The sequence below is a fragment of the Carica papaya genome, chromosome 6 (assembly GCF_054855325.1).
Source record: "Carica papaya isolate Zhongbai chromosome 6, ASM5485532v1, whole genome shotgun sequence".
Taxonomy (NCBI): domain Eukaryota; kingdom Viridiplantae; phylum Streptophyta; class Magnoliopsida; order Brassicales; family Caricaceae; genus Carica; species Carica papaya.
In genome coordinates, this window is record NC_142314.1 from 3,891,374 (window position 1) to 3,915,906 (window position 24,533).

General features: G+C 35.9%; 3 protein-coding genes across 3 annotated transcripts; 2 read left to right on the forward strand and 1 right to left on the reverse strand.

Annotated features, from left to right (window-relative positions):
• Positions 1–956: 956 nt before the first annotated feature.
• On the reverse strand, positions 957–2,943 carry LOC110816522 (B3 domain-containing protein Os03g0120900-like). The gene has a single exon (XM_022044747.2). The coding sequence runs from the start codon at positions 2,467–2,469 to the stop codon at positions 1,261–1,263; it is 1,209 nt and encodes a 402-aa protein (XP_021900439.1). The 5' UTR covers positions 2,470–2,943; the 3' UTR covers positions 957–1,260.
• A 3,900-nt stretch (positions 2,944–6,843) lies between these two features.
• TIM13 (translocase of the inner mitochondrial membrane 13) lies at positions 6,844–9,549 on the forward strand. Its single transcript, XM_022044816.2, has 2 exons — positions 6,844–7,053; positions 9,143–9,549. The coding sequence occupies exons 1-2, from the start codon at positions 6,925–6,927 to the stop codon at positions 9,290–9,292; spliced, it is 279 nt and encodes a 92-aa protein (XP_021900508.1). The 5' UTR covers positions 6,844–6,924; the 3' UTR covers positions 9,293–9,549.
• A 1,937-nt stretch (positions 9,550–11,486) lies between these two features.
• LOC110816531 (protein DMR6-LIKE OXYGENASE 2-like) lies at positions 11,487–12,894 on the forward strand. Its single transcript, XM_022044760.2, has 3 exons — positions 11,487–12,005; positions 12,092–12,413; positions 12,490–12,894. Exons 1-3 carry the CDS (start codon positions 11,536–11,538, stop codon positions 12,715–12,717), a joined length of 1,020 nt encoding a protein of 339 aa, XP_021900452.1. The 5' UTR covers positions 11,487–11,535; the 3' UTR covers positions 12,718–12,894.
• Positions 12,895–24,533: the final 11,639 nt, after the last annotated feature.

The window sequence follows — 24,533 nt, forward strand, 5'->3', positions numbered from 1 at the left end:
AAGTTTAATAGACGAAACATTTAAGAAAACTCAGAAAATATATATTAGTTATGATATTCATAACATATATTTAACTTAACTTCTTATTATTTTCAACAGTAATATCACGTTCTCATTTAGAAATTTGAGTTACCAACAAAATTTACCATAAAGGAAATGTCAAAAGCAATAAAGTTTGAGTTCAAATCCTTACTTTCAAGTCAAAACCACATTATCAGTGGCAAATTTAGCTGGTTATAGTTAGTGAATGGGGACAATTGACGGTAATAAAGCACACTGCATGACATGGATTTATATGTTCTATATATAGATGTCAAAAAAACATGTCGGTCAGATGTCATGATACTCATTTACTACATCAGAGTTCGTATTCCACCTCAATTCCATTTACAACATGTATATAGATCATCATGATTCACGGAAATTAAGTAAATAACTGAATCATGGATGTTAGAAAATAAAGAAGACAGAACCAGAAAAGGAAAAGATATATATGTATATATATATATATAAGATAAGGTGAATGATAGATCCAACCTTTAAAACACTCTGCAAAATTTTCCTGCCAACCGATCAGGCGTGTCCAATGCACCAGCAGACCTACCACAGTATATAAAAGAGTCCCCCCCCCCCCCCAAAAAGAAAAAAGAAGAACAAGGTTCATTAATCATACCAGGCAGATGGCACTGCAATCAGTTTCTGAAGAGTCTCTGCAAAGATTGTTATTATATCTAAAGAGAGTAGTTGAGATGAGAATAAAAAGATAGACATGTGCGGGAAGCAATTCAGCACAGAATGGCTTTGATGAGTAAAGCTAGACCCTACAGAAAGCAAACCTGGAATCTTGGGTGTGATGGATCTACTCAGATATTTATCTTCATGAATTCAATTAATGCATATATCCTAAATGTAAAACTGTGAAAGAGCATACCCATGTGAATATATATAGATATATATACGTCTTGAGTGATTAATTTTATTGATATACTGATGATCATAGTAATGACCATAACTGGCCTGCAATGTGAATTTCACTTTCTGGGTATTCTTGCAATCAACAAAAAGTAGAAAATCAGAGGGAATTTAAACATCTAATACCCATTTAGTAGTCTAGCTAGCTGGCCAGTCGCCGCAGTTCAGTTCTTTTTAGGCTTCTCTCACCTTCTTCTTCTCGTGTTGTTCGCATCATTGACCCCTAATTACAGCCATTGCAACCACTGGGTTCTTCAATTAAATTACACATTTCACTGCATCGATTAACTAATTTTCTTTGTTGAGGAAATCCGTCGGCGTAAACGGTGTGCCGTTGTAGAGTCGTAATTGGAGGGAGTGTTGAGAGGATGACGACGACGATGAAAGGTGAGTTAGAGTCTCATGCTCCTCAGAATTCGAAATGGGACAATCCATGTTCACGCCAAACAGTCTAAGTCTCTTGGCCGCCGCTTTACCATGGACCACCGGCACCGAGTCAAACACCATTGGATGCTCTCGCTGATGCTGGTGCTGCGGCCACTCGACCATGCCCATTTGCTGCGACCCTGGTCTGAGGTACAAAACCGACCCCATTGTGCCGACCGGGTTCACTACGGAACCGCCATAATAGCTAGCTCGATTGAGACTTGCAACATGTGGGAGGTGAAAATGATGGTCCCTCGCCATGGTTTGTGGGCGCAGAAGCAGCGGACTCCAGGGGATACTGCGGTGGAGAGGGAAATGGTGGGTTGGATCGGGCGCATCTGGCCTCCTCCTCCAGTCTATATAAAGACGATCTTTCCCTGCCTCACCGACGCCTCGCTGGAACGAGACTATGTCTCCGGCGTCGAGCTTTTTCTCTTTTACAAACCGGCTCCAGCCTTTCGTCATCACGTAGCTTTGGCTACTGTTCCAGTAAGAGTATCTGAACCTCCATCCCTTCCCGTTCCTGTCCTCGAAGTTTAACAGCAGACCCTTTTCGTTTGAGGATGAATCTAGTGGGAAATACTTCTCCGCGTGCTGCTTCGGAATCACCAGACGGTTTAATTTACCCACATCACTTGGGGTTACCACTTTGTCAAACATGTGCTCCTTCTCGATCGGAAGAACAGTGTCGGCGGTTGCACCACCAGTCCGGTGAAGTTCCAAAACCGACGAGGACGAATCCGAATCAGCTTGAGGAGGTTCGTCTAATTCGGTTGCTGGTGAAGCATCCATGAAATCAAGCTTCCCTGTGACTCCGCCATCGCTGCATGACTTGGAGTTATATTCCTCATCTGGGTCGTATCTGTTGCCTAACCATGAACCTATGTTGTGAATCTGCGAATCCCAGCGGCTGGCGCCGGTGAGAAGAGCCGGATTCTGGGGCTTGAAGTGGGAAGAAGATGAGGAGTGAGAGGTGGAGAAAGAGTAATTAGAAAAAGGGTGCTTACCTTTATGACTCAAGTGCTCTTCTTCTTCTTCTCCATAAAACCCTTGATCTCTTCCAAACTCCATGAAGGGCAACAAACTAATTCAGTAAAATTCTTTTTGTCGTACCTAGAATTAGCAGAAGATAAAAGCGACAATGGAGAAAAGAAAAACAACACGGGAGATGGAAAATCAAGGGCAACAAGTGAAGTAGGCCATGGCTAGCAGGTGGATGAGATCGATGTTTAGTAAAATACTAAATTTCATCTTGTTGACTTGATTTAACGCGTAGAAAGAAGATGGCTTTAAAGAACCATAAGGAGAAAGAGTAGTAAAGCAAGTTCAAGTAGGGTGTGATTATGGTGGAAGGGTCGGTGCTTTTTTCTTTGACCAAGAAGAAGAAGACGACTCCATGAAACACGAAACTAACACAACTCACCCTCGTGTAAGTGCAATTTCCTCTGGTTGTTGACCTTGGAAAATTAAGGAGAGAGGAAGAGGGAGAAAGAAAATGGATACTAGAGTTGTGATTTATGATGATAATAATAAGGAGAATAGTTGTGTTGTTTTTCTCACAGGATGTGCCTCCCCGAAGCTTCTCAACTCGGATAATTTTTCTTCTTTTAAAAAAAGATTTTTTTAATCTTTTTTTATATATAAATATTTTGTTAATTTATTGTAATTGTAAAATAATTATTTTTTGTTCTTTCCAATTTTATTGTAGCAACTGTGTTAAATGATTTTAAGGTGAAAATTGTGCATTGCATGAATAATAAATTTTTTATTAATTATATAATAAATATACACTAACTATAATATAATTTTTTTTTTATTTTTAACAAAAATACTCATAAACATATAATCTGTTCTAACACATAATTTTTTTTTTTTTTTACTAATCCTACAGTTAAAAGTAAGTAATAATAAATTTACTGCAAGTAATTATTATAATTCGAGTAATTCCAGCACGGTAAGGTGTAAATTCCCACCTCTCTGTTCTAACTTTCATTATTATTTATAATTTTTACTTTCTACAATTGGCCCAAATCTTCACAATCACAATCACAACCGCATAATATGTTTTATTTTATTTAATTTTGAGCCTTTTTATTTTTATTTTTAATTCGAAATTACAATGTTAAACTTAAATATATATATATATATATATAAATACTATATTATATTGTCTTTTATCTATTTTTCTCATATTAAACATTAATTACACCTGTCGACTAAATATTATTTCGTACAGTTAAATAGTATGCATGATACATGAATAAATAATCTGACTTCAAATCTTATCCCATAAGGAAATTAAATAAAATGCGTGACAAATTATTTTTAGTTGTATGATTAATATTTTTACTTATTTTTTAAAAATAAATTCAAAGTGTTAGATTATGCAGTTTTTGTAATAGGCCCAACAGATGAAAAATATATATACGTGTGTGTATGTAAAATGTGTGTGTATAAATATCTATACATGTATCGTGTGAGTAGAGGAGAGGTAGGGTCTCCAAGTATGATCTGGTTGGGCTCATGTGAGCTAGTCGCTGTCATCATCCTGGGTGGTATTCATTAATAAATACATGTTATATACATTATATTAACTTTTCAATGTATATATATATATATGTATGTATAGACTGCATTATATATATATATATATATATATATATATATATTGTGTGTGTGTGTGTGTTATTTACGTGATAAGGTCCTCCAAGCCAGCTGTTTTGTGGAGGTCCCTGGGAACTTGTTATTGTTAATATTGTAATTCAATTTCTCCAACTATATACTTTTTTTTTTTTTTTTTTTTTTTTTTTTTTTTTTTTTTGCTTTCCACTTTTTGGTCCCCCTTTCCTATATTAAAATATTATTATTATTTTTTTAAAAAAAAATATATATATTTAATTAAAATAACCTCCATAATTATTATATATAATTGTTGTGACTTTTTAACTTATCCTCAGAGACTGGGATTCATTTAATTCGTACGGACCACCCTGCTGAGGTGGTGGCCAACCCAGATGGGGGAAAATCATGTACGTGGATTAATTAAATAATTAAATTCCTATTTTTTTTTTACTAAATTTATTATAACAATCTTATTTAATTCAGACCTCTTTAATTTATTATTTGAATAAATTTATTAAATATTATTATCCAAACAAATTACTTTTATAAACCCTTTTAATGTTATAAATGGGACGAACACATACGTTATTCATGAAAATAGAGGCTGCATACATATATAAATATATATGTATGTATTAAGTGTGTGAGGGTGATGAGAATTAAGCTGACAACCAGGAGGATTCAGCATCTCAATTTGCAGCATGGTGGGTCACTAATATAGCCCACCCGTAAAAAAGCCTGCAAATTCAAAACCATCACCTACTCAACTTGTACACAACATATAGCTTACTAATAATAATAATCATATATAAATTATTTATATATACTCCATACATCTTAAAGATTTATATATGTTCGTGTACATATATATACACATCAGTTTTCTAAAAGTAATAAATTATTATATACATATGCGAATTTAATATACGTATCTATATCCCTATGCCAATTTTATACTCACAAATTAACAAAAACACACCCACGGTTTCCGAGATCGCTGGGTTTATGTATGTATGTATGGCTGGAGAGAATATTGACAAACACAAACACATATATAAACATATATATATATATATATAATACATTTATGTAGGAATCTTGTAATGCTAACATGTCTGTGTTACGGTTGGTTGATTCAGCTGTTTGCAAACATAATAATTACTGCATAATGATAGTATATATTATCAACAGCTCAAATCTAGAAAACTGAAAGAGGTGTACATGACAAATTTGTCGTTATCATTTAATACTTAATTAATTAACACAAATAGTAATTAGTTAATAATAATAATTAATTACTACTTGTTGGTTCAAGTGCCGTTAAATTAATTTATTTAAATTTAAAGCTTTCGTCATCTGTCCCGATTGCAATGACGTTAGCATTCATTGGACTAATCAGCTAACATATATTGAACTAGTTATCATGATTTTACTAATTATTAATCAACAACTTTACCGTGTTCATGATTTAAAACATATATTACCATATATATATATATATATATATGTGCGCATGTAGGCTAGTTAAATTATACGTAAGTACACATGTGGGTAGTATATATGTATGTATATATATATAGATGTAGAGGGGAGAGGAGGATTCTTTTGACCCACAAAATTTTGAGGCATCCTTTAATTTCTTAAGAATCGACTTGTTAATTTGAGCGGCCAGCCCAATTAATCGTCCTAATTCCTTTAATTAAATAATCATTATATTTCTTTTTATTTAAATAAAATAATTAATTATTAAGATAATGCTGTTATTATAAAATTTGAATTATACTCCTCGTATAATTTAAAAATATAAATAACTTAATTTTAATTTTATTTATTTATTTAAAAAGAAAAAAGAAAAATGTGAGATAAAGAATTAATAGAAGAACGAAATAGTTGACTTTTTTTTTTTTTTTTAATGTGACCCAGCTGTTTAAGAATCAGGAATGGACCCACCCCCCCGATATCTAATCCTTTTTCACGTTTCAAAACTTGATTTTAAGTCATCACTCCCTCCTCCACACCTTTATTTAACAAAAAATAAATATTTTTTTATTAACTGAGTAATAATATATATTCACAATACAATACAATAAAATACGTAGTTGGAATTCGATAAAATTTTAAATTATTATTTTAAATTCGTAGGAAGGAAATTTATTTTGAATTAACAAAATAATTTTTAGAAAAAAAGAAAAAGTTAAAAGAGTTGTGCGGCCTACAAATTTCATACATACAAATAGGAGGAGTCTATTAATTTATACAATGGGAACATGCTGCAACCTGCAGTTGTTAAACCTGTGTAATTGCCTGCCGTACGTGACGATGATATATAGAATTTTCTTTTTACATTAATTTTTAACACACAGAATTAAAAAAATAATAATAAACAAAAAAAAAAAAAAATGTACTTGATAAAATGGACTGTAGAAGCTAGCTAATTGGGAAATGGGCATGTAGGTATTTTAGTAAATATAGGTTATAATATAGACACTGGACCACTCTACCCCCAGCTAGAGGACCATCCAGTTTTGGGGTATCCCTATCTCTCCTCCACCCCATTCTTCTACCCGTATACATATGTGTCGGCTGTGGTACATCACTCTGCGCTTCCTACTCCCATGTCTGCCACGTGTTATCCTCCTCCCCTCTAATTATTAGAACCCAGATGAAATGATAGATTGGTGGCCCGGTCCATAAGTTGTTCAGTTCTTATGGCCCGGGTTCGCAGAATGTGAGCTTGGGCCATATTTGATTCTTTGGGCCTTCCTGATCTTCTAATTTTTCTTGGTGCTTCACGGTTTTGCGGAGGTTTTAGGTTGCGAAAGGTGTAAAACCCGTATTCGTCTATTCTAGGGTTTATCGAGTGGCCTGGGGAGGGCGGCAGAAACAGAGGGGAAGATAGAGAGAATGGACTCGTTTTCATCGTCGTCAATCGGATCAGGGGCGGGATCTGGTTCACCCCAGATGTCGACTGAGGATTTCATGGACCAGTTCAAGACTCAGCTTGCCCAGGCTTATGCCCAGGAGTTCCTCGAGGTTCCTTCATTTTCTCTTACCTTTGATTTTTGGATTCGGGTTTTAGCTCTATTAGTAATCTTCCCCGGCCGTACTTTTTACAGCTGATTTTAGGGCTTTGGAATCAAAATGTTTTCCACTAACTTGACTGTGTGTTACCCGGGTTCAAATCCTTGTAGTTCTTCAGTGTTTGGGTTAGAGAGAAATTCTCTGTCCGTTTAACTACTAGTTGCAGAAACAAATATTGAGCATTGGACCATCAAAGCCATATTTATTTTCATCAAATTTAAGTTTGGGCGTGTCAAGCCTCTGACTTTAGAACTTTAACAGTGTTTGGTTCAATTCATATTCTCACTCCTTTGAATTTCTTGGTAGAAAGTAGGAGTTTACCTTTTGCAAGGAATTCAATAATGGTAAGAGTTGAATTGAGTCAAACGTGAAAATTCGGTACAATTTTACATATCAAAAATATTTTAGTAATTAATTAAAAAAAATAGATAGGAATTGAACCAAACAGGCTGCAGAAGAAATCTTTTTATGCATTAAAGAGGTTATGTGGTATCCATCATGTATTCTTTAAGTTTTAAGCAAAATGATTTCCAAAAGTTTGATTTAGGGGTACCAGTAGTAGGTTAACTGGACATTTTAGAGGCTCATTCAAAAAAACAAACATTTTTCAAAGTAACATGTCCAAGATTTGCTGTGAGGAGCTTTTCTCCTGTGCCTAATTGATTAATGGTTATAGTCTTATGAATGTTCAATACAGTTTTTCCCTAGAGATTTTTTATTCTTGTGATAATGAAGCTTTAATTAATAGGAGCATCTGTCCTATATTTGCTCATTCTACTTACCTTGCAGGATTGAGCTAAAGTACCTAGGACGAATCTTCTGGTTAAAGATTATCTACAAACAAATGGATGTTTTTATGAATTGGTTGATTTGAGCTATTGGTTTTCGCCAATATTTTTGCCTCAATGTTACTGCTTATGATTTTAAACTGCTTCGGTTGCTGAAGTGATTTGCCAACCTATTATTTACTCTGCAAGTGGAAAGTAGATTAGTCTATCTTTGGAACAGATGTATTAGTTTCGTGAAATTTATTTGTAAATCAACAGTTAATTCATTTAGCAGATGCTTTAAATCCTTCGATGAAAAATGAATTTAGCAGATGCTTTAAATCCTTTGATGAAAAATGAATATGAAATAGATCTTCTAAGTAGATGAAGAATTTGTATTTCTAGCCAATTTACAAATTGTCATAATAGTATGGGCTAAGATTAGAAATTAATTAGTGTGACTTTTTATGTGGAATTTAATATTTAGAATTTAATATGTTTTCCTTAGTAATTGTACTCCTAGTAATATCTATTGTACTATGCCTTAATCTAATTCTAATTGGGTATTAACTAATCTCACTTTTGAGACAAGTCCAAATATTCAATAAGCAACTTAGGAGAATTTTTTCAATCTTTTTGGTTGTATGATGCAATCAAATTGTTAAATGTGATGCTTAAGAATTTCAGTTTATGATGTTCAAGAAACTGTGTTATATTCTAAATTCTTAAGAAGACAAATTAGTCTTAATTTTTTCCTACATCATCATCCCTAAATTGGTAAAAATTGACTTCATGTAGAATTCCATATGGAATTAGAACAAACATTTTGAATTCTATAAATTTTGGTAGTAAGCATTCCAAGCTGTCACACCTGTGACGGTTCCAGTTTAAGATGTAATGTGATTTTTATCATTTTCTAGTAGAATTTGTATTCTTTTCTAGCTGGACTAAGTGCGGATTATGTAAATGAATTTCATAACATTTTTGGATTTATCTCAAACATAAGCTTTGTTAGCTGGATATGCAAGGATCCTGCTTATATGCTGTTAGTTCAATGTTTACAAGTTGAATACATGATCATTTGCACATTACATATTTTGCTCTTGAACTTTGTTGGTAGCAGTCCGAGAAATGAAAGTAAATCCGTAGTGGTTCTTCCATAGTCAAATAGGATTTTCAGAAAGTTGTGCATCTCCACTGGCATTATTTTTCCTTACTCGTACACAGTTTGCATTATTGATTGCTTTTTGAATTATATTTGATTATACTTGCAGACTGTGAGAGAGAAGTGCTTTGACAAGTGCATCACAAAACCAGGGTCGAGTCTGAGTGGCAGTGAGAGTAGTTGTATCTCTAGATGTGTTGACCGCTACATTGAGGCAACGGGTATTGTTAGCCGATCTCTCTTCAATGCCCAACGCTGAAATTTTGTACCGAAGCCTTCTCTCAAGTAATATCCAACTATCTTGGAGAATTGACTAAGTAGACCTGAACATTTAAATATATTGTAGTTTCATTATCTCATTTCGACCATTCATTGTGGGAACATTAACTCCCTTGGAACAATGTCAAATTTGCCACAGGATAGTTTGCTATGGGCTTTGTATCTCTATCTGAGGCTCGTATTCTGTGACTTATTTCTACAATATATTTTTTGGTGATGGAGATTTTGCCGGATGAACCTGCTTATAAGTTGAGAATTGACAAAGTTGTTTGGATTCTGAGTATTGTACTTTGCAATTGCCAGCATCAGGTGCTGTGTGTATTGGAGTTTTTCGATCCAGCCTGATCTGATTGGAGAAAAATTAATTCGAGTCCGTGCTTAATTCGGTTGGCCAAAACCGGACTCACCTGTACCACATGGTCTCTTAAAGAAATTTTGGAAAAGAAAACTTCAACTTAAAAATGTGAGTAGATTTAGAAATGGGATTGGGAATGCTAGCAACTCATTTGTTTTACGTACTTGTTTTTGGAAATGGGTCAGGGAGGGGAGGGGGTGTACAAGTACTCTTGTTCACAGAAGTTAACTAGATTACAAGAAGGCCAGCCACAGGTCGCAATTAATTTCCTAACAAGAAATGACAATGGCGACAAACTTATTAGGTGAACTTTCCTCATCTTCTGATATCAGCCTTTCCCCGGCCTACCTTCTGTATCTGTACGCTACTTAATACTTTCTTAACCTAACAATGATGTATTAGCTTTTTAATTACTATAAAATTCGTTTGTATTTTACCAACAAGAAATGCAAATTACACATTTAATATTTACATTTTGATTATTAATTAATTTTCTTTTAATAATTGATTTACACTTTTCTGTTTAATAAATTTATATATAGAAAAGTGTGTTAATGTATAAGTAATATTTATTAACTTAATTTTTTTAAAAAAGTATATTCATTTTTATTATTTAACTCTATTAGAGGGCTTTAGTGGCATTATGTATCTATATTGACTTAAATCTTACAGTGTCGAATAACTACATAATATTAGTCGAAACTATATAAATTTATTAAATGATTATAAAATATTAAAGAATTATTACGAAAATTTTCTCTCGTTCTGTTCTATCTATTCAGTAATTTAAGCACGAAATTATATATATTCTTATTCATACACAGAGTTTTACTTAGTGATGTGAATTAATATGTGTATGTGTTAAATTAATCCCAGAAATAATTAATTTTCCGTCATAATATATAACTTAATGCGGTGCCAATAATCTGTAGCTTTATATATATATATATATATAATAGAAGATTATTATATACCCCAATAAATAGAAAATTGATGAATGGGAGTTTTGTTACGAAAAGTCAATTATTTATTTCTTCTCTTTATAACCATTCAATTACGAAATCATGTACTTGATGATGTGAATTAATACAATATATTTATTTTCTATTGTTATAATTTTGAACTTTATAAAAATAAAAAAAAAAAAATTTATAGATAACATAAAAAAAAAATTAAAAATTAAACTAGTTTTTATAAATTTAATGACAAACTTTTAATACTTAAACTATATAATCCGACCTTTTTATATAATTCATATCTTTAATTCCATGCAGATCAAAGAAAATATCATAATACAATATAAATAATGAATTAAATATTTAAGTCAATACGTATGGAATGGACGGGTGATGTATGGAGCATGTGCGCGGCATTGATTTTACCAGTTCAGACGAGAAATGCTAATGCTGTGTGAATAAAAGTTCCGATGACGTGCGAGGATGACGTCACGAAAGAGTGACGTCATGCGGGTTTGAATCAATCGTGTCAAAACATATATCGGCTTTCAATATATTGCATTAGTCCTATCATAATTATACATATATAATAAATTAAAATTAATAAAATTGAAAAAAATAATTTAATATAAAAATAGCAATAATTAAATCAATCCACAAAATAGTATAAATAATAAAGATTAGTGTAGTTGGCAAAGATATACCTTCCTTATTTTAACCACGTGGATTCAGTTCTTCAGTAAATGCACTAAAAAAGAAAAATGACGAAGAGTGAAACTATAATAATAATAATAATAACAATAATAATTGATTAAAAAATAATTTTGATTTTAAAATAGAGCGACTATAAAAAGGGGCCAAAAGGCAGCAAGTTAATACCAGTGCATATTCTTCTCTTAAAACTCAAAATCCATGGCAGCAACCAAACTGCTCCTCGCCGACCTTGCCTCTAACCTGAAACAAGTTCCCGCCAAATATATCCAGCCAATCTCCGACCGTCCAAATCTCGCCGACGTTGAGATATCAGAACTCTCCTCCATTCCTCTCATAGACCTGGAGGGTCTCGACGGCCCTCGTCGATCTGAAATTATCAACCAGATCGCGCAGGCCTGTGAACTACATGGTTTCTTTCAAGTTAAGAACCACGGAGTACCGGAGGAGATGATTAACGGAATTCTGAGGCTGGCGAGAGAGTTTTTCCGATTGCCGGAGAGCCAAAGGTTGGAGAATTACTCCGATGATCCGGCAAAAACAACTAGGCTATCCACCAGTTTCAATGTGAAGACTGAGAAGTTTTCCAACTGGAGAGATTTTCTCAGACTCCACTGTTACCCTGTCCAGGATTACATCCACGAATGGCCCACAAATCCTCCTTTCTTTAGGTTATTTTCCCTTATAATCTCTCACAACCATGCATATATACATATACATGATAATTATATATAAATCATTTGCAAGTTGAGTGCAGGGAGGATGTCGCAGAGTACTGCAGCAGAATTAGAGGTTTGGTTTTGAAGTTGGTGGAAGCCATATCAGAGAGCTTAGGTCTGGGAGGAGATTATATAAACAAAGTGTTGGGGAAGCATGGACAGCACATGGCATTTAATTACTACCCTCCATGTCCAGAACCCGAGCTTACTTACGGGTTACCGGGTCACACCGACCCGAACTTGATCACAGTTCTTCTTCAAGATGACGTTCCTGGATTGCAGGTCCTTAGAAACGGGAAATGGGTTGCTGTCAATCCCATTCCCAACACCTTCATCATCAACATCGGTGACCAAATGCAGGTAAATACGTTGTTATACGTATATACGTATGTATAGGTGCAAAATATATGAATAACGTTATGGGTTGGTTGATCAGGTGATTAGCAATGATAAGTACAAGAGTGTGGTTCATAGAGCGGTGGTGAACAGCGAGAGGGAAAGAATATCGATTCCAACATTCTACTGTCCATCTCTTGATGCAGTGATCGGCCCTGCTCATCGTCCATCTGTTTATAGAAATTTCAGCTATGGTGAATACTATTCCAAGTTCTGGAGCAGATCGTCACTTACGGCTCAAGCTTGTTTGGATATGTTCAAGGCCTAGACACTCTTATTAAATCTTAAAGTTATGAACTTTTTCTAATGAAATCACAACTTCAAATGAATCCAGAAGAAACTTTCTCTCAGTGAACTCTCAATTCAACCTTATGATGATGATCTTGTTGGGAAAAATGTAAAGATAAAATGTTAACTCTAAATAATATTTGAATTTATGTTTTTATGTTTATAAATCTCCAAATACATTGGTAAATATAGGTGTTAATATATATGTTAAAGTTTTTTATAAATGAAATATAATTCTTAAACTATGATTAAATTTAAAATATGAATTACTTTTTAAAACTTAAAAAATGCGTATTAATTATTATATTCATAATTTATTTAATTTAACTCTTATGAATCTTAAGACATAATAAAATTTACAAATTATTTTTTTGAGCATATCTTTAAATTTCTAAGCTTCTTGAATTTTTGTTTTTGTAATTTTTTGAGTTTGGAAAGGAGAAAAATAGGAATAATAGAAATTTTAATTTTCTTTTACTAAGTGAAATGGTCCACGAAAGCGAAGGGAGAAAGATGACGCAAAGGGGATGATTTCATGGACGAGACGTCATGGCAGACGATTTTGGACATGCCTAAAATCCAAATTGATATAAATATGTCACACCTAAACATATCATAATCAAATTTCAGCCTTCAATTTTTGCAATTATGATCTTATCCATCAAATTCAAATATAATTGTAATATCCGGATCTGAAAATTTAGCCCGGAATAATTTAATATTGATAAAAAAATAAATTAAAATAATTTGTCTTTATTATATTTTTAAATTTTTTGTGAATTTTTGAAGAAAATTGAGTTTTGGATATATTTTAAAACATTTTCGAAAATTAAAGTCAAAGTATAAATAAATGAGAATCTATTTGAAAAAAAAATCTAAAACAATAGGTGTAAGAATGAAATTTACAAAAATTTGACCACGTGGATCGCCACATCAGCAGCGCAACCGATCTTCGTGCACCACGTGGCAGACACGTGGGCATGTGTCCACGCAGGTGATTCGCGTGCCAGCAAATCCAACGGCCCAGATCCCCTCCTGTGCGCACGGACGGTCCAGATCTATTTTCTCTTCAAGCGTGATCGAACAGTCAGATTCGATCCGATCGTACGACCCATATTTATTCTCCGAATAAGAGAGAACCAACGGACGGGAGAAGGCCACATGTCCATGCACGGACGACCTAGAACGACTCAGAAAGGGTATTTAAACTTTGCATTCCAGGAAATCCTAACCCTAACCCTAACCGCACCAATCTTCGCCAAAGAAGAAGAAGAAAGGCAACCAGAAAGAAACTGATCGTCGTCGCTACAACATCAGAGCCACTGTCGACGCCGGAAAGGTAAATTTTCCCCCTTTCCGTTCGAAATTGAATTTCAAACCTCCCACACCCATATCGAAGCCAAAAGACCAGAGGGTAAGCCAAAAACTGCGAGCAGAGCTTGGTCGAGCCGCCACGGCTGCTACCCAAAAATCCCTCGATAAGCTCTTTCCCATTTCCCGTTTCCTTCATTTCTTTAACCTTTGTGTTCCCGATCTTCTTCTGGTGTAGGTTAGCCGAAGAGAAGCTCAGACCGCGAGGGAGGAATGGTGGACCCACCGCACCGAAAAATCCTTTCACTTGTAAGGCTTCGATTTTCCCATTTTCTAGCTGACAGAGCCTGTCTAACCCCATTTTTTGTAGGTTTTCATGCAAAATCGGCTGAAAATCGCCAGGCCAAGAGGAGATACTGTCGTGGGTGGCAGAGCTAGTGTCGTGCCGAAATCCTAAACCGACTGAAAAAATTTTAAAATGCGCATTTTGGTCTTTTTGGAGTATTTTAAAGTATGTAACGCGTGTTTTTGATTTTTATAGAAAAAATTCAGGAAATCCAAGAACCACCAAAAAATGCAGTGAAAAAGACAGCGTCTCAAACACTGACCTGGGATAGGAATCTCTCACCATTTTTTCCATTACAGTAAATTAAAATTTAATAATTAATAACAATGTAATTTATAAATATTAAAAATTCCTAATTGACTAAATACATGTCACCAGTGGAGCCGGTAATCGGTCAGTACAAATTGTTTATTTTACCTTTACTGTTTATCTATTGCTAGGATGTGTTTGTTTGCTTGCCACGTGCACTTTTATTTTGAGATTTATTTGCCCTCCCATTATTAATTATTTAACCATTTTTCTCATTTGTTGATCGATTGAAATAAAGACCCAAATCACATTTTTCTTAATTGTTATAATGCCAATTCGTATTATTTGTTTAGATGACATTCCACAGATATACAAATATTAAATATTTGTGTGTAGTTGGTGGTTGGTTGATGGCGTAAATATATGTATTTGAAAAGGGTTTACCAGGTATCATGGGAAAGGATGTACGGACCCAGTACATAAGAAAATCCTACCGTAGACATTACCTCAGTCAGACAGGGCTGAGAAGTCTCATACTGGAAGGGGTTAGAAAGTATTGATTCACCGGCATGCTAGATTGGGCATTGAGGCGGTAGTATGTTTGGTGCCCGTTATCGGACGGAGTATAGGAACAGCCTGTAAATGCCTGGAACTCAAAGAAAATGAATTTATATTTTAAATACAGAAGCAAATAATAATGTTAGGGTTTACATTCCTTACACAATAAATTAAAATGTCTAATAACGTTACAAGAATGTCCATTCTACGAGGTTCATAAAAGCCAAACAGTAATTAAAAAAAAATGAATAAATTAGTTTCATAGGGGTAATCTTCACAAGTACTTGAAGAGAGTCTGGGAGGTAAACTACTCACAACTCTCTTACTAATAGAGATTTGGACTTTAATTTCCTTCATCTGAAATGGTGCTGATTGATATTTGGATCTTAGTTTTCTTGATCTAAAATGGTTAATGAAATAGTGAGCTACACTACCCTAGCAAGAATATCATACTGATAATTGATACAAAAAATCGAAAGTTGGTAAAAATTAAAAAAATAACTAATGGAGCTCTTGTTTTAAGTAAATACATTGAACTTTAAAACTTTTTATTCGATACTCATTGTTATAGTTTTTTTCTAAAATCAACATATGAAAATAATTAACCAAATGATATTTCAATTTTATGCATAAGATCAGCAATCCTTCTTTTTTAACCTACTAACTAGGACCTATAGGGGTCCATAGGGATATCCCTCTACTCGTGGACCCAGTATCAAGATTCAACAATTAACTCGGCCGTCTCCATATCTTGTTAGGTAGTTAACGTCAAAAACACTATCGCCTCGATACCCCATCCGATATGAGGGCGAATCATATCTCCCAAAACTCATCCAGTATGAGACTTCTCAGCCCTGTCCGACTGAGTTAATGTTCATGGTGGAGTTCCCTATGTACCGGGTCCGTCCACTCTTTCTAAGGATGCCCAGTAAGCTTTTATTTATTTAGATTTTCATTATTCAAACAATCACTACAGTATACCAACATCTCATTTTATATTCACAGATTAATTCAAATGGCATTTAAGCAAGCGATATAGTTTAGCATAGTCAAATAACCAAATAACCGGAATATCGAATAAATAATGCAAGATGAACCAAATAATCGAGAAGACTATAAAAACTATCAATTCAATTATGCACAGGATAATAGTAAGCAAATACAGGCAGTACAGGAAAATAAATAGAGAATTAAGACAAATGTGAACTAACCGGTTTTGCCTCAACTAGTAACCTATAATATTTTTAAGATTTTTTTAATTTTCACAAAATACAATATTATTGATTATTAAGCTTCAATCTACCATAACGAAAAAAAGAGTGAGGGATTCTTACACAGATCGGTGTTTTAAAATGTCGTACTATCTATTACGCCTCCCAATGGGTCTTGGATTTCCTGAATTTTTCTTGTGGGAATTCAAAATACTCATCACGCACTTAAAAATACCCCAAAAATCTAAAATCATGGTTGAAAATCCTTTATGGCCAATTTCAGAGTTGCGGCACGGCGCTGCCGCCGTGCTTCGGTGCTGGCTCCGTTGCCCACAGCAGTGGTTCTCCTCCGCCTATTCGATTTTGGCTGGTTTTACATGTATTTCTATGAAAAAAAATATATTATGGAGCCTCGGTTGGTCAATAAATCATAAGAAATCGAACCTATCAATGGGGGGGAGTCTCCGAGTGCAGCGGCTCTACCGGTTCTCCTTCGTAGCTGGAGTTTCTTCTTCGGCTAAGCTGCACAGAAAATAACGGTGAACACAATGATCAAAAAATTGTGTGAAACTAGAAACGGAAAGGGGCTCATCAGAGGGTTTTAGGATTTTGACAATGGCGGCTTCGTCGAATTTTGTTTGTAGTTTTTGGATCACCCGTCGTCTCTTTTGCTCTGATATGGCCCTAGAAAAACTTGAAATCGAATTTCAAGCGGGTAGGGGAGAATTTTACTCTTTTGACAATCAGTAGTGGCTTTAGTGTGGCAGCGACCGAGGATCGGTCACCTTCTTCAGTGGCTGGTCCTTTTTCTCCGGCGAGGGCAGGTTCAGCTAAGGTTAGGGTTATCCTACGACGCGATATTTAAATACATATCCTGGATCTATCTAGGCTGTCCGTTCACGTCGACGTGTAGCGAGGAAATTCGTCCGATTATTAACTGTTTAGGCCAATTGTGTGGGCGAATCTAGACCATTCATCACGATTGATCTTATCTGTTTGATCGCGCCTAAAGAGAGAATGCATCTAGGCCGTTCACGAGTACAAGATTGAATCTAGGCCGTCGGATCGCTGGGCAGGCAGATCGCCCGCGTGGGCTCCTGCGTGGCACCGATGTCAGCGTGTTTTGTCATGCGGCGTACTTTAGTTCACCATGACTGCTGACTGTGCCGTCGCATGTGGTCAAATTTTTTTCTTTTGCATTTTAAATTCATGTTTCTAATTTTTTTTAAAAAAAAATACCCCATGAACTCAAATTTTCACTACTCTTCCCCAAAATTGCTTTCAATTTCGTCACTAACTTATTTTTCTCAAAAAAATTAATAAAACTAAATTAAATTAAGATTTTTAATTATTTATATATACTTTATAAATTAAAAAATTTATCTTGGACCAAATTCTGAGTTCGGATATTACATGGTCGGTTAATTAAGAAATTGGATATTAGGTCCACGCGTAGGGGGGAACACCTGTAGAACCCAAAAGGTATTGGTAAGTGGATAAGAATGTGAGTTTACTGTTATTGTTTGTTTAAATATGTAATAAAGTATTATCCTGATTATTGTTTTCATAGGTCGATTTTGGAAACTCATAAAGGTGAATATGAAAATAATATTTTTTTTTGTTAAATGAATTTATTAAAAAAAATGATTTTATTAGTTGTTTGACGATTTTTTACCAACCTTTGATTTTTTGTATCGATGTTAAGTGTTGATATTCTTACTGGGTTAATGTAGATTATCTCCCTTATTTAACCATTTCAGATCAAGAAAACTAAAATTCAGATCTTGAACAGCAAGAAGATTATGAGTAAAAGTTACTTCCCACATCCCATCAGAGTTACCCAGCGGAGGTTAACCCCATAAGATTTTTAGTTATATATATATTTTTTTTTTCATTATTTGAACTTTCTAAAAGGATACTCTCGTAACTCTATTAGACATCCTGATTTACTATGTAATGAATGTAAATCTTAAACTTTTAATCGCTTCCACCAATACAATATATATTCATTTCCTTCGCGTTTTGGGCCTTTAATGTTAGTATTCGAGTCGCGTTTCTCGAAACTATTCCTTGTACAAAAGATTAGAATCATTTGATACAACCCGACATTCAACCCTTCATTGTGAAATACAGGTACAAAGACATGATGATAGGAAGGGCCCCACTGAACAGAGCAACCCGGGATGGGTTGCTTAGAGAGGATGTCGACCGACTCTTCGAGATGCTAGAAAGACTCATCTCTGCCCAGTAGGTCATGGAAGAGATGAGGGAACTGTCTGACCTTCCACCACTGCCATAGTATGAGCTATCCCTACAACAGGAAGATTCAGTGCCACATCGATACAACTCTACTCCCCCATCGTATCATTTGGCACCGCCACAGTATAATCTGATGCTTCCACCATACAACCTGGTGCTGCCATAGGGTCACCTAGTCCCTCCCCAACATAATCCAGTCTCTCTTCCACAAAACCCAGTTCCACTCGTGATGAACCCAGGCTACATTAAGAGGTACAAGAGACTTTAACCCATCTACTTTTGTAGGGGCATCCACTTTCGAAGAAGCAGATTACTTATTGATAAAGACGGAGAAGGCCTTCGCGAATCTTGGGGTGGTTCCCGAACAGAAGATCATACTTGCTACCTACATGCTCATAGATGATGCAGGTCATTGGTGGCAATTGAAGCAGGCTACCTTGCCCATTTTGGTAACTTGGGAACCATTCCTGGCAACTTTCAATTTAGAGTACCTCTTAGAGCACCTTCGACATCTAAATGAGATGGAGTTTGCACACCTGGTCTAAGGTGATATGTTCGTGTCTGAGTATGCCCAAAAATTTCTGGAGTTGGGCCGATACTCTCCTAAGAGCATGATGGATGAAGAGAGAAAGGTAAAGAAGTTTGAGTGGGGCCTCCGTCCTGATATCAGACAATAACTGTATATATTCGAGCTCAGCACCTACTCAGCAATTCTGGACAAGGCACAATTGATAGAGAGGAACCTCCGCATCTTTCTCTAACAATGGAAAATTCCAGGGCCCTAGTTCCACATTACAGGCCAGCACTCACTGCACTGATTCAGCAGAACAAAGGACTTAAATATGCGACTCAAGCTCTTCTTCAGGCCCCAAAAATAGGACGCAACAGGATTTGCCAGCACTGTGGCAAGGATTATGGGGATTGACCCTACTATCGCCTCAACAATACCTGCCGCGTATGTAGAAGTGTCCAGTACTACGTGAGAGAGTGCCTACAGAATCAGAATCAGGTCAAACCTCCAATCTAGGACAAAGCCTATACCCTCAGCCAATATGATTTTAAAGCTAACCCGGAAGTGATACAGGGTATGTGCATTATCTGTAATCATCTTGCACATGTTTTATTTGATATTTGTGCTTCACATTCTTTCGTTTCGCATACTTTCACAAAAAAATTAAATGTGTTACTTGAAAGTCTTAAATATATGTTGTTTGTGTCTATAATTAGGAATGGGACACTGTTAGGAAGTTTCATGTACAAAGCTTGTATCATAAAAATAGCAAGTAAAAAATTAAGTGTAGACCTGATAGTGCTAGACACGGAGAATTTTGATATAATTTTGGGAATGAACTAGTTAGCGGTGTATCACGCCACTATGGATTATTTTCATAAAAAACTTGTATTCAATCTTCCTAACGAATAATCCTTCACAAATTAATAAAATTTTTAGATATTATTCCATCATGGTAACTGCATTGTTTATATGATGCTTTAACTCAGTTGTAGTCCAAGAATTTTTGGATGCATTTCCTGATGAACTACCAGGACTGCCGGTGGATGAGAAAGTTGAATTTACCATAAATTTTTCAGCTTGACACCCAAACTATTTCAGTTGCCCCTTACCGTATGAGTCGTGTTAAGATGGAAGAACTGAGGAAACATATCAAAAAATTACAGGATAATAGGTTGATCTGACATAGTATATCTTCTTGGAGTGTTGGAGTCACATTTGTAAGAAAATGGGATAGGTCTCTGAGGTTGTGTATTGATTACAGGGAATTGAACAGGGTCACAATCAAGAACAAATACTCCATCCTCATGATCAATGATCTTTTTTATCAGTTACAGGGTCCTCAGATTTTCCCAAAGATCGACTTGTGTTCGGGTTACTATTAGGTAAAGATTATGGCAAAAGACATACCCAAGATGACCTTCAGAACCCGGTACGGGCACTATGAGTTTCTAGTCATGTCATTTGGGTTGACCAATGCACCTACTATTTTTATGGATATGATGAACATGGTCTTCAGAAAATTCTTAGATCAGTTCATCATAATGTTTATTGATGATATCCTGGTATATTCAAAGAGTAAAGAGGAACACGCTCAGCACTTAATTCGGGTATTATAGGTGCTCAGGAAAAAGAAGTTGTATATAAAACTGAGCAAGTGTGGATTTTAGCTTGAACATACTACTTTTCTATGACACATAATATCAAATGATGGGGCGTCAGTGAATTCTGAAAAGGTTGAGGCAGTAATGGGTTGGGAGAAATTGACTTCGACTAAGAAAATTCGTAACTTTTTGGGTAATGCAAGTTATTACCATAGGTTTGTAGAAGAGTTTTCAAGCTTAGTCGCCCCCTTAATCAGGCTTACAAAGAAAAACATCAAGTTTGAGTAGAATGATGTCTGTGAAAGGAGTTTTACAAAACTCAAGAAGTGATTAACTACTGCGTTAGTTTTAGCTCAATTGAGTGGGACAGGTGGATACACAGTGTATAGTGACTTTTCCTACCTATGGTTGGGTTGTGTTCTTATGCAACTCTGAAAGTTCATAGCTTATGGGTCAAGGCAGTTAAAAGGTCATGAAAAGAATTACTCCACCAACGACTTGGAACTTGTCGCTATTATCTACGCTTTTGAAGACCTCGCACCACTGCTTGCATAAGGAGACTTTTAAAATTTATACAGACCATAAGAGCTTAAAACATATATTCACCTAAAAGGATCTCAACATGCGTCAGAGGCATTGGATAGAGCTCCTCAAAGACTACGACTATAAGATCTTGTATCTCCCGGGTAAGGCAATATGGTAGCCAACGCACTCAGCATGAAAAGTACATTATGTTGACTCACATAATGGTTTTTGAATGCAGGGTAATAAAGGATGTGCAATATATGCAACTTCAGGATTTGAAAAGGGTCACATGTCTGACCTATCTAACTGTTCAACCCAAATTGATTCTGAGGATAAGGGAAGCCCAACAAACTAATTCTACTCTAGTAGCTCTCAGAAGGGATATAGAACAAGGTATAAATCCAGAATTCTGAGTTTCTACCGATGGGTTGCTCAGGTTCCAAGACAGAGTTTGTGTTGCAAATGATAGTGAACTAAAAAAAGATATCATGACAGAGGTTCACAGTTCAAAGTTCACTATGCATCCTAAAAGGATTAAGATATATCAAAGCATGCAACCCCAATCCTGGTGGAGCGGGATGAAAAGTAAAATTGTCGATTTCATCTTCAAGTGTCTTGTATGTCAGCAAGTTAAGGCAGAACATCAATGCTCATGCAGGTTACAGCCATTACCAATTTTGGAGTAAAAATAAGAACATATAACTATAGATTTTGTAACAGGGTTGTCTAAGGTACGTTCAGGGCATGATGTAATCTGAGTAATTGTTGACCGACTCACCAAGTCCTCTCACATCTTGGCCATTAGAATGACCGACCCCCTAGATAAGGTAGTAAGAATCTATGTCCAAGAGATAGTCAGACTACATAGAGTTTCGGTGACAATAGTATCAAATAGAGATCCCATGCTCACCTCTCAGTTTTGGTCAAGTTTTCAGCAAATAATGGGAATAAAACTATCCTTTAGCACAACATTCAGTCATTACCAATTTTGTAGTGAAAATAAGAACATATAACTATAGATTTTGTAACAGGGTTGCTTAAGGTACGTTCGTGGCATAATGCAATCTGAGTAATTGTTGACCGACTCACCAAGTCCTCTCACATTTTGGCTATTAGAATGACCGACCCCCTAGACAAGGTAGTAAGAATCTATGTCCAGGAGATAGTCAGACTACATGGAGTTTCAGTCACAGTAGTATCAAATAGAGATCCCAGACTCACCTCTCAGTTTCGGTCAAGTTTTCAGTAAATAATAGGAATAAAACTATCATTTAGTATAACATTCCACCCTCAAATAGACGGACAATCATAACGACCCATTCATACACTTGAGGATATGCTCAAGGCTTGTGTTCTAGATTTTGGAGAACATTGGGATAATCACTTACCGCTGATAGAGTTCGCCTATAATAACGATTATCAAGCAAATATCAACACTAGTACATATGAGGCGTTGTACGATCGACAATGTAGATCATCAATCTGTTGGAAAAAAGTGAGTGAAAAAAAATTTATTGGCCCAAATATTGTAGATGAGACCATAACGAAGATAATTAAAATCAAGAAGAACATCTAGACAACCCAGAGTAAATAGAAAAGTTATGCAGACACCTGAATGAGAGATTTAAAATTTGAGAATGGTGATCGAGTGTTCATTAAGGTCACCCTCTTTAAGGGTATTAGCAGGTTTAGAAAAAGGGGAAAGTTAAACCCCCAGTTCATCGGACCTTTTGAGATCTTGGACAAGATTGGTACATCCGCTTAAAAATTAACACTACCTCTAGAGCTATCTAGGGTCCATAATATATTCCATGTATCTATGATACGCGAGTACAACACACAACTCTTATATGTCTTGTCGTATGAGTCACTTCCACTCCATGAGGATCTATCATATGATGAAGTACCGGTAGTTATTTTGGACTGAAAGAGCAGAGTGTTTCGCAATAGAGAAATTCTCTTCATCAAGGTCTTATGTTAGAATCACTCAAAGGACGAGACCACTTGGGAGCTAGAATCAGATTTTATGGCTCATTACCCCTAATTGTTTGACTAGTGAGAGAGGAGCAGATTTGAGACACTAATTTTTTTCTTAATGGGGGAGTTGTAACAACCGGGCCCGAAAATTTAGCTCGGGATAGTTTAATATTGATAGAAGAATAAATTAAAATAATTTATTTTTTTTGTCAATTTTTGAAGAAAATTGGGTTTTCGATGCATTTGAAAATATTTTCGAAAATTAAGGCCAAAATAGAAATAAGGGATGATTTATTTGAAAAACAAAATCTATAAAACTAGGGTAAGAATGAAATTTATGAAAATTTGGCCGGGTGGACCGCTACGTCAGCAGCGCAGCCGATCTCTGTGCGCCGTGTGGCCGACACGTGGGCACACATCCATGCGGGAAACCACGCGAGCGATCCACGTGCCAATAGATCCAACAGCCCAGATCCCCTCCCGCACGCACGGACGACCTAGATCTATTTCCTCTTCAAGCTCGATTGAACTGTCAAATTCGATCCAATTGTGCGGTCCATATTTATTCTCCGAATAAGCGAGATCCAACAGATGGGAGAAGGCCACGTGTCCCTACACGGATGACCCAGATCGACTCGGGGAGGATATTTAAACTTCATATTCTAGAAAACCCTAACGCTAGCCATACCAGTCCTCATCGAAGAAGAAGAAAAAAGGTGATTGGAAAGAAATTGACCACCGTTGCCACCGCACCAGAGCCACCGTCAACGCCAGAAAGGTAAAAATTTTCCCCCCTTCCATTCGAAATTGAATTTCAAACCTCACTACACCCATATCGAAGCCAAAAGGCCATATGGTAAGCCAAAAATCATGAACAAAGCTCGGTCGAGCTGTCGCAATCATGACCCAATAACCCCCCCCCCCCCCCCCCCCCCGAGCCCTTTCCTATTTTCTGTTTTATTTTATTCTTTGACCTTTGTATTCCTCATCTCTTTCTGATGCAGGTTAGCCGAAGAGAAGCCTCGATTGCGAGGGAGGAATAACGAATCTGCCACAACAAAAAATTCCTCCATTAGTGAGGCCTCGATTTTCCCCTTTTCTGGCTGATAGAGGCTGCCTAACCCTCTTTTTGCTTGTTTTCATGCAAAGCCGGCCTGAATTGGCCAAAATCAGTCGAAAACCACTAGGCCGAGAGGAGACGCTGTCGTGGGTGGTGGCAGAGCCGTGCCGGAACCATAAACCGAT